Here is a 12,010-nt window from a genome sequence, read left to right as displayed (position 1 = left end):
TAAACTTTAATTATTTTATATTCGTTTATTTAAGTATTTTAATTGCTCATTGACTTGTTTTCACTTATTTGTATGAATGTTATTCATATAATCGATTATATAATAGTTGCATATATATCTATAATGTCTGTTTTTGCTATTAGATTTCTCTCAAACATATGCATTTGCATTTTATAACAATTATATCCCAATCAAAAACTAATTTGTAGCTCAATATTAATTAAATCATTTCAAAGTGTATATGTATATTCACTCAAGTGCTGTTTTGGTGAGAATACGATGGTGTTGTAACAAGTATAGATGTAATAATTATTCTTTTTATTTTTAACATTGATTGAGTAATTTAATATATTAACTTTTTTCTGCATTATAATTTTAACAATTTTTCAATTTAACTAAGAGCCTTAGAAATAAAATTTTTCTAATTTTTTTGTTTTGTTATTTTGGATAGGGATTAGTAGTTACATTGATTAGATTTGCATTGAATATTTATATTTTTGTTATGAAATAAAAATAAATAAGAAAATATAATTGAAAGAAAGCCAAAATCAAATTAAACCTTAGAACCTCTGATTACGAAGAATTGAGAGATGAATCTATTAAGGCGAATGCCTTATGAAGCATTTGTAATCGCTAGATTTCCAGTATGTATTTATATAAAAAATGGCGCGAATTCTGTGAAGTTCAAATCCATTAGCCGTTTTTTTTTCTTTCACAATACGTGTATTACATAACAAATATCAGTCTTTTGAAAATAGCTTTTTTAGTAAACTTCTGAAATCGTCAGCAGTATGCATTTGTCATTTGAAAGATATTTGCCCATGTTCGCAAATCCACTTCCAGGTGAATGTGAATCAATTCCACGATTTTGGTGTCCTACATCCACTTTCACCGGAAGTTTCGTGAAATCCATTCACTTGAAATCCATTCACTTGCCTTGGTGAAAGTTGAATTATGTCGAAGATGGATGTTTTCCGGTAAAAAAAGCACTCGCGTAAAAAATTTTAAATATTTTATATTTAATAAAATGTGTCATTTTTAATAAAAAAAAATAGTAAATTAAAATAAGTCTATTCCACTTATTTTGATTTCCGCCTTAGTGAATTTTTGGGTGATTTGTGTAATCCAGCTGGTTACAGTTAAAAAAGAACGTGGAATAAAGACACCAAATTTTCACGTTCGTAGATTTGACGTGAATAGTTGAAGTGGATATCCGAACATGGGTGATTATGCAGTAATACTTTGTGACTGATTGCAAGAATATTTCTGACTAAGGGCGAATTCGTTTGCGAAAAATATGTTTCGGTTTTACACTCACGGTTGCCACAGTTGCTAGAATCGTACCAGAAATGGTAGATTTTTTACTGTGTGATAGATTGGTAGAATTCTTGAAGTTTTGGTAGATTTTGCAAATTACACCTCTCCAACTAAGAGGAACATCAATTTTCTAAAGAAATAAAATTTTGACAAAATTTTTTATAGAAAGAAAATTTTGACAATATTTTCTATAGAAGTAAAATTTTGACAAAATTTTCTATAGAAATTAAATTTTGACAAAATTTTCTATAGAAATAAAGTTTTGACTAAATTTTCTATAGAAATTAAATTTTGATAAAATTTTTTATAGAAATAACATTTTGACAATATTTTCTATAGAAATAACATTTTGACAAAAATTTCTATAGAAATAAAATTTTGACAAAATTGTCTATAGAAATAAAATGTTGACAAAATTTTTTATAAAAATAAAATTTTAAAAAAATTTTCTATAGAAATAAAATTTTGACATTTTCTATATAAATTAAATTTTGACAATATTTTCTATAGAAATAAAATTTTGTCAAAATTTCTAATAGAAATGAAATTTTGAAAAAATGTTCTATAGAAATACAATTTTGACTAAATTTTCCATAGGAATAAAATTTTGACAAAATTTTCCATGGGAATAAAATTTTAACAAAATTTTCCATAGAAATAAAATTTTGACAAAATTTTCTATAGAAATAAAATTTTGTCAAAATTTTCTATAGAAATAAAATTTTGTCAAAATTTTCTATAGAATAAAATTTTGACAAAATTTTCTATAGAAATAAAATTTTGGCAACATTTTCTATAGAAATAAAATTTTGAAAAAAATTTCTATAATTTCTTGGCCAACTCGTAATGCCGCGACCTTCAACAGAAAAGTAGCTATGCGATAGTCCACTTTCGAGTCGTTATTATTCGATTTTTTATTCAAAAGTTACTGACCAAAAAAAAAAAAACTAAATCCAGGAAAGATTCTGTAATTGATTGTATTAGCGATGAATATATAGTCCACATGGGTTCGGTTCGATTAAAAGAATGAATTTCCAACAAATTTTCTTTACAGTATTTTTTCATAAACTTTTTTTAAAAATCACTGAAAATTTGTTAATGTTAATTCGCTAGCTGCGTGACTCAAAATAATTTTCTGTCACTTTCACCCTCTGCCATCAACTTAAAATATTTTGACACTATCGGGTATGTTCTGGGGTTCACATGAAAAACTTGTGAGGAATTTCTCCCATAGGGATTGTTCTGCAAGCCACTTTTGTCCTCACAGACGGGAATTTTTTCACGGATTTTTTTAGTGGAATCTTTCTTGAATTCCAAAAAGAAGGATTTGAAATATTGAATATTGTCGACCAGCGATTCTCATCACAAAAAAAAACAAAGTCTGGATTTTTTTTAATTTAGTGAAAAGTCTAAATATCTACATATTTTATTATACACTTTCGAATTTTTTAAAGGTTTTGTTTTTTTTTTTTTTAAATTGATTTTATTAAATTAGTATTATGTTGAATATAGACTCTTCATGGGCAAAATTACATTTTTTAGTGAGAGATAGTTTCGTAATACAGTGAATCTCTCCGAAGTGGACGGTCGTCCAAAACGTTGCCCACATTTGGGATGTGTTCAGTTATGAGAAGTTCATCCAATGTGGAATAAGCCATTTGAAAACTTTTAGCGTATGAATGTTTATAAAATCAGACAAAGTTTCTACCATTAGATTCTTTAAACATGAACTTTATACGCACGCAACACAAAACATTAATTTTCTTTTTACATATATTGAACGAAAAAAAATATGAGAAAATAATATACATATTTTAAGAAAACAAAAAAAAACTGTATTTAAACCTTTCCATGGAATGTCTTAATATTTTAACAAAAAACAAAAACTAAATACTATTTTCAATCAATTTCTTTATATGTATATAGGACAATTTTAATAAGCTTACATTAGGAATTAGTAATAGTAGCATATCGATGATATAAACTGGACAATTAAAATATAATATAATTTTTTTCTACGTAGAATTCCAACAACCAGAGTTATTCTAATAATTAAGTTAAGTATGTGTGTATGTGTGTTTTTATGTAAAATAGTAGTATGGCATAAATATTGGAAACACATTTTTTTCTCATGTCAAAACTTAGTACTGTTACATTGTCGTTATTAAGTTGATTGATTTTACTATAACTATAGTATAACGAAAACATTTAGAGATCTAATAAAATAATTATAGAATTTATTATTAATGAAATGGTAGTGAGATAACAGAACGCAGACAAACAGACATATATAGATAGGACAATAATAAGTTTAACATCTCCAGCAGCAACATATACAATGCATAAGTTTTGTTCTTAATATTTTAGCAATTACTGTTTTGGCTCAACTCATTCTCCAAGTTTTAGCTTATATATGTGGAGTATGTATCTTTTGGTTTTTAGATTAAATGAAAGTTTTGAATATATTATGTATATACGTTTGTTTTCTTTTGTTATTTTATCATAACCGAATAATTATTAAATAGATTTTTTTCTATCATTAGGGTTTTCCAAGCACTTTTTACCTAATGAATTTGTATTTAAATATAATCATTATACTTTAGAAAACATCGTTGAGCTCCACCAGGGACATATTGAAACTTGTACGTTGTTGTAGTTAGTGTCTCGCCATATCCAAACCACCCTCTTCTTCCATTTTCGATAGGAATTTAATTGCTCTATGTTGAGGTTCAGTTTGCCTTATCATATCAATGAGGGCTAATAGTTTCTTAACGCCAATAAAAACTCTGCAAATAAAACAATTATAAAAATAATTAGATATATTTGTTTTACATAAAACAGAATAAACATTTTTCCACAATAATTTTTTTGGAGTGCATTCCCATACGCATGTAAAGCGGAGGTTACTGTACTGCTCTGATTTCCTAACACGGTTATGCCAAAAAAAAATCTACCAAAATTTGAAGAAAATTTTACCAAAAATCTACCAACCCGTGTAAAAATTGGAGGATCCAATCCTATCTAATAATATCAAATTGGATCTAATTGGATCTGTTCAGATATTGGTTCAGACATAATTAGATATGCACAGATATGCTATATATGGTGCTAGATCTGGTTAGATATAATTGCAGATCTCATCATATATAGTATAATATCTAATTATATCTGGCATATCTAATAATATATGCTTGGATAGGACCATATATAGCACTATATCTAATAATATATGGTAGATATAACATCATATCTGACTATATATGGGGTTAAATACGATCCAAAATATAATATAAAAGAATCATGCACAAGTTAAAAAGATTTTTGAAATACACGTCTAAACCTCAATGTCATTATGTCAAATGTCAACGCCGTCAGGGGCATCACTTCTAAACAAATTTAACGCCAGACTAGCTGAGAAAATTAAGAAATTTAATATAATTGTTTTAAATGTGTTCCTTTGATAAAGTGTATATCGTTTCCTTTATTGCGGAGATTATGTAGGTAAGTAGATTGTATTTGTTATTTCCTTAGTAGTCATTTTCATATTGTTTTACTATTTTCTAGATTTGGAAAAAAGGAAACCTCAGTGGTGTACTGGTTAACATGCCCGCCTTGCATTCAAAAGGTCACGGGTTCAATCCCAGTTCCGACCAACACCAAAAATTATTTCGGCGGTGGATTATCTCCTCGCAGTAATGTTGGTGACATTTCTGCTTCAAAGATTCTCTAAGTTGTTTCAGCGCAACGTGAAATGCCGATAGGACTCGATTATAACAAGGAGGTCCCATGTTATTGAGCTAATTATTGAATCGAGCAGCAGTCAGTGATAAGTGAGATGTTGATCACTGTGATGTCATGATGGTCTGAATAAAATAACAACATACCTAACCTAATCCCGAATACACTTTAAATGTGAGTATTAAAAGCAACATAAAATTATATGGCAATTTTTATTGCAACTTAAAGAAGAATGATCCAAAACAATACTAATACTTGCATACATAGTTCAATATATTCCCATATTTGTTTATTCCTATATTTGTTTAATAATTGTTTTTTTACTTAATTTCATTGCAGATTGCCTTAACGCTGTAATACTTTAGTCGTGTGTCTAAGTCCAAAGCAGAAGAAACAAACGAAAAAACCCTTGGACAACACTCTAACTCAACTATCAATACTCTTAAATAGCTTTGATGGATCAATTTATATTAAACATATTTATTATGCACATACTTTTTGTCTGTATTATTAATTAAACCAATTGATCTCATTTTATATACAAATTATGGGCTTTTATGTGTTGAAAGATCTCGAAAGATACGATTGTATCAAATAATATACAATTATATCAAATTAGATCTGATTAGATGTGTCGCATTTTTGAGATCTGATCAGATCCAATTTCATAGTATTTAGATCTGACCAGATATAACCATTTTTCGGATCTGCTCAGATCTGACCATATCTTGGCTCAGATCTAACCATATCAAATCAGATCCCCCAATTTTTACACGGGAACTTTAAAAAAAAAATTATTTTGAAGTTTTTGATCAAATTGTTGTGGTTAGTAAAAAAACAATTGTTTTTTTTTTCTTCGATTCTTTATTATTTTATTTTAGAATTTTATTTATTATATATTTTGATCTCTCCTACTAGCGACAATTTTTTTTTTTTGGTATAAACATTCCTTGAATTGTAAATGTGTCGAATTTTAAATGTTATAAGGATTTCAGCTTGCACCATCCCAGGAAAATTACTTACTAGTTACTTCTACCAAAAAGGAGAACTTACAATGGATTTTGATAGTATGATCTAACACGAAAATTAAAATTTGTATTTCTATAGAATTTGTCAAAATTTTATTTCTATAGCAAATTTTGTCAATCTTTTATTTCTATAGATTTTTTTTTTTAAATATTTATTTCTATAGAAAATTTTGTCAAAAATTTATTTCCATAGAAAATTTTGTCAAAATTTTATTTCCATAGAAAATTTTGTTAAAATTTTATTTCTATAGAGAATTTTGTCAAAATTTTACTTCTATAGAAAATTTTGTCAAAATTTTATTTCTATAGAAAATTTTGTCAAAATTTTATTTCTAGAGAAAATTTTGTCAAAATTTTATTTCTATAGAAAATTTTGTCAAAATTTTATTTCTAGAGAAAATTTTGTCAAAATTTTATTTCTAGAGAAAATTTTGTCAAAATTTTATTTCTAGAGAAAATTTTGCTAGAATTTTACTTCTATAGGAAATTTTATTTCAATAGAAAATTTTGTCAAAATTTTATTTTTAGAGTTTGTAAGGTTTGAGGTCATAAAATTTTAGTTTTTTGTGGTGTTTTATTTTTAATTATTTCCAATCTATCGAACACCATCGTTATCCGTTCTCAGGGAAAATTATTGTTTTTTTGTTTTTTTAATAAGACAAAGTGACTTGCTCGCCACTGCGTTTGAGTTTACACTATAATTATACTAAAAGATCAACTATACAACAACTACAAACAAAATTTTATTTCTACAGAAAATTTTGTAAAATTGTATTTCTATAGAAAATTTTGTTTTTATAGAAAATTTTGTCAAAATTTTGTTTCTATAGAAAATGTCAAAATTTTGTTTCTATGAAAATGTTGTCAACATTTTGTGTCTATAGAAAATTTTGTCAAAATTTTATTTCTACAAGAATTTTGTCAAAATTTTATTTCTAGAAAATTTTGGCAAAAATTTATTTATTGTTGCTTACAAGCTTAAAGAACTCTTAAAGAACAAAACCAACAATAACAAAACAAAACGAATGAAAAAAAAAATATTTCTATAGAAAATTTTCTCAAAATTTTGTATTTATAAAACATTTTGTTTCTATAGAAAATTTTATCAAAATTTTATTTCTATAGAAAATTTTCTCAAAATTGTATTTCTATAGACAATTTTGTTAAAAATTTATTTCTATAGAAAATTTTGTCAAAATTTTACTTCTATAGAAAATTTTGTCCACATATTATTTCTATAGAAAATTTTCTCAAAATTTAGTATTTATAGAAAATTTTATCAACATTTTATTTCTATAGAAAATTTTCTCAAAATTTTGTATTTATAGAAAATTTTTTTCAAAATTTTGTTTCTATAGAAAATGTTGTCAAAATTTTGTTTCTATAGAAAATTTTCTCAAAATTTTATTTCGATAGAAAATTTTGTTAAAAATTTATTTCTATAGAAAATTTTGTCAAAATTTTATTTCTATAGAAAATTGCAAAAACTACAAAAACTTCAAGTATCCTACAAATCTACCAAACAGTAAAAAATCTACCATTTTTGGGAGAATTCTACTAACTGTGGCAACCGTGTTTCCTAATCGTAAACTTGAGCATATTAATCCATACACGATTGTGGCTCCTATCAAAATTTCAGACAGATCGCGAAGCGAGTTTGTCTGGGTAAGGTAAAAATCCTTCCGACCACCCACGTAAGACACTTTGAAAGAGCACTTAGATTAGTTACTTCTACTATACAAACATTTCTTATAACTTGAAGACGAGTAGCAAAACACTTCACTAATTGGATCGCGAGATCAATTTAGCTTCTCAACCAGACAGCATAGTAGACTGGTCTGAATATGATTTATATGGATTCAAATATTCATCACGGTATGCCTGGGCAGTAATGATTCAATTAAGTGCAACCGCCTCAAGCCCCACTTATATGAAATTGATGACAGCATATCCGAGGTGTGTCCTATTTATAACCTAGAGTTTTGCGACAACTAAATAGACGACAATACCAGATAATTTCAATGATGTCGGGAAGTTTGAAACAGAATATTGATATGTCTTGCGTACAACAACAAATCACTTTGAATACGAAGATATCAAAACTCATTCCTAACTTAAAAATAATGTCATTGGAGAACTTTTCCCAAGCGGTGGAATAAACATCTTAACTCGGGTCTGAGGATGCCACTCTTTGCGCTGAGTCGATTGATGATGTATCAGCACAAATAACATCATATTTCCTCCTTAATTTTCATTAGTGGATTTTGGTCACTATCAAATGTCGATTAATCGAATTCGAAGACAGTCGATTTGAACTTCGAATTTTTCGCAAAAAGCCGCAGTGAGATATGAACAATCTGGTATAAAAAAACACGGTCCATGGAAATGGACCAGTATTTATTCTAAAGTTTATTTTTCGGTTCTTTTATAACCAATACCGAAAAGACAATCGAAACCATTCTTTCCGCTGAAAATGTTGTTTCTTCGTAATTTGAATTAGCCCACATTGTTATGAACTAGCAACTACAATGAATGATTGATTATGTAATTTATATACACATCGATATATAATTTATGAATCATGTGTGAAAAGAAAATGTAATATGCAAAATAATATAGATATGTTCTTACCTCTTGCCAGCCATCTTTTTACCAATAGCCTGTAATTCGCCTTTGCTAAATATATCGCATTGCTCCAATACAGCTAATACATGTTCTGGAAGTGATATGTTAGGTACATGAAGCACAGATGTGAAAGCGGTCAACATTTCCATTTCCTCCAAAACTTCACTGTATAGTAGTAAAAAAAAAACCAGAAAATTTTGAAATTTTTAATAAATTTGGAACTAAAACAGAATAAAATATTTTTTGCTTCGCATACCGTCTGCTGGAGGTAACCAAAATCAATAGTTTACGCCCTTTGGGTGGTTGTTTCTTAAGTAAGACCAATAATGCTTGTAATGTCAAATTAGAATATCGTGGTCCAATTGGACCATAATCCAAGAGACGTTCAACATTGTCAACAACAATACAGCTTAGCATAGACCGATAAGCATCATCAAAAATCTATAAACAGTTGGGAATAAATATAAATTCGATTTAAAATAACTGTCGCTGTGCCTATAAATACCTTTCGAATGTGTAAACATTTGGCTGACTCTGTATAACCCACCATATCTTCTGGTGAGCATACTTTAACAAATGGAAAATCAGACATTTGAGCCAGTTTAGCTGCTAATGCCGTTTTACCCGAATTGGGAGGACCCTCAATCAATACTGAGACCAGACCGGAGCTTTCAGTTGCTCTAGCTTGTTGGACATATAACATACCATCTTCCAAGATGTGAGACACCGGTTGACCCCAGTTAATAATACCTCGTGTAAGCATAGTTTCCAAAACCTCCATAGCAGTGCCAAAGGCTGGTTTGATATCATTCTCCAAAGCATGGAAGAAATCAGCACGTGTAACTTTCAACTTTTCCATGGCTTCTGGATCGACAGTTACTTTGGCATCGGCTTTAATTAGACGATTCATAGCGGTGGATTGGGCAGCACGTACCAAACCTTCTAACTCGGCTCCACTAAAATTTTTAGTAGAGGCAGCAAGTTCTTTGCAATCCACATCGGGGGCTATCTTATTGAAATCGCGCATACGTTTGGTATGGATATTCAAAATTTGGCAACGACCCTGCTCATTGGGTAAACTGATTTCCATTTGAACTTCTAAACGACCGGGACGAAGTAAGGCTTCGTCAATCATATCACGACGATTGGTCATACCAATGACGAGAATATTATTTAATTGTTCCACACCATCAATTTTGGCCAACAACTGATTTACCACAGTATCATGAACACCACTGTTGCCAGCTACAGAACCACGTTGTTTGCATATAGCATCGATTTCGTCAAAGATGATTATGTGTAGGCCACTGTTGGGACCAAGCTGTAGGCAACACAATAATAAAAACTCGCATCATATAATATGGATATGCCCATTCAACTTACCCTCTTCTCCTCTTCTTCGGCTTCGGCAAACAAACGACGAATATTGGCTTCTGACTCACCAACATATTTGTCCAAAATTTGTGGACCATTAACAATTTTCGGTTCTCTGGCATTCAACATAGTACCAATTTGACGGGCCATCAATGTTTTACCCGTACCAGGTGGACCATACAATAAAATACCTTTAACGTGTTTGCATCCCAATTGCTCAATAATTTCTGGAGGAATAACACGAGAAGCAAATGCTCGACGAAAGATGGCATTGAATTCTTTATCCAAACCACCAATTCCCATTTTGCCAAAGTCCCAGTCGGGATTTATAATGGATTGTCGAACAATTTTTCCTTTGGATTTTCCTTGGAGATTCAACGAAGAATTTTCGGCTTTCTCAAATTGAACAATAGTATTCCCAGTAATGCGACCAAATCGTACTGATCTTGTAGCTGCATCTTTACCTTCTCCCAAAGCCTTGGTGTCAATAGCTATAAATTGTATACCAATTTAGTATTCAGTTTTTCATTCCAATGATTCTTGTAGCTTACCTTCTAGAGTTTTTACGGCCAATCCCAAAAGTTTTTTATCTTGGAAGCTGAAAACTAGAGTTTGGCCAACAGTCAAAGCCATTCCTCCGAATTGCATCAAGAAATCCTTAGCCATTAAATCGGAATCATAAGGTTCTTGGGAAGTTCTTTGGAAAAATAAATGAAAAGTGGGTGGTAATCAATATATGTTAGACAAAAAGTCGTCATCTCTCTACTGTGATGATTAATCAATAGTTTTTTTAAGCATACGATATTAGAAACAACAAACAAATAATACGTCCACCCTTAAGCAGACATGACCTAATTTTACCCATAAATATCACTTAAAATACATTTCTAATAATATACTCATACATCACTTACGTCTTCTTTTGCAAGAAATCTGTCTCAAACGAGACCATGGTAATAACATCAGAATGGGCATCGAAACGATATGGACGTATGTCTATATCTTGATTAATGGAAAGTGTGGCCCATTTGCGTTGAACCAATGAAAATCCGATATGGCCGCGTGGCACTTCGGAGGTGCGTTCCAATGCAAAAATATAATGCTGACCTGGTCCGGGTGAAATATCTGCATACCTAGTATCGAAAAGAATTGCGATTTAGCAAAGTCCATTCTTGTCTTAACATAGAAACAAAGACACATACTTAACGTCTTCCGGAAAGTCATTTACGTTGACAATGGCCTTATTGGTCAACGAAAGCTCGTCTGTGGGACATTTTGTTGCTTTCATACGCTACAGCAGAAGAATAAAAACATACCGTTTAGATTATAGATTAATGGCATGGCCAAGATTTTATCACACTTTGAATTGCTTACATAGGACATTACGCTGCTTTAAGTTCTTCCAAACCACTGACTCAAGAAATTTTCTACTAGCGAAATAAACAAAAATAAGTAATCAGCTGTTTGCCTTTTTCTCTCCCGCAGATTTTTCTCTTGTCTTCCACGTATTTGTGCTCTCTGTTTACTATTCAGTGGTTGTTGTTTATTCGCCACCCTTGGTAGCAAAGAAAGGGGTGTTTTCCTTCTTCCTTTATGGGTTTGGGGTTGGTGGAGCTAAAATGGGGGAAATATCGATCCAATACTTAATTTTCCAAATTTTCTCACTCATGTATCTGTTACATGACATCTCATTTTCATCTTTTTGTATGATTTCCATACGTGTGTAAAAACCATATTTACACTTATTAGTTGTTAGTGTTTACCATTAACTCACCTTATTAGCAGTTTTTTGGAAGATTACAATTTTTTACTAATTATTTTTCAATGTTTTTCCACGTATTAAACCAACGAATGAATCCTTGAAGTGCTAACTTTCCAATTAAACTTTTATGACTGAACTTGTGAGTAGTGCAACGACAAAAGTTACA

The 12,010-nt window shown here is 29.9% G+C and overlaps 1 protein-coding gene across 1 annotated transcript; it reads right to left on the bottom strand.

Moving 5' to 3' along the window:
* Nucleotides 1–12,010, bottom strand: comt (comatose). The gene is made up of 10 exons (XM_075302644.1): nucleotides 11,857–12,010; nucleotides 11,457–11,696; nucleotides 11,285–11,373; nucleotides 10,997–11,215; nucleotides 10,634–10,779; nucleotides 10,092–10,573; nucleotides 9,214–10,029; nucleotides 8,965–9,149; nucleotides 8,715–8,873; nucleotides 1–4,103 (listed from the first exon to the last, which is right to left on the bottom strand). The coding sequence occupies exons 2-10, from the start codon at nucleotides 11,463–11,465 to the stop codon at nucleotides 3,974–3,976; spliced, it is 2,235 nt and encodes a 744-aa protein (XP_075158759.1). The 5' UTR covers nucleotides 11,466–11,696; nucleotides 11,857–12,010; the 3' UTR covers nucleotides 1–3,973.

Source organism: Haematobia irritans, chromosome 3 (assembly GCF_050003625.1).
Source record: "Haematobia irritans isolate KBUSLIRL chromosome 3, ASM5000362v1, whole genome shotgun sequence".
Taxonomy (NCBI): Eukaryota; Metazoa; Arthropoda; class Insecta; order Diptera; family Muscidae; genus Haematobia; species Haematobia irritans.
Note: the sequence above shows the minus strand (reverse complement) of the source record. Positions and strands in the feature narration are given on the sequence as shown.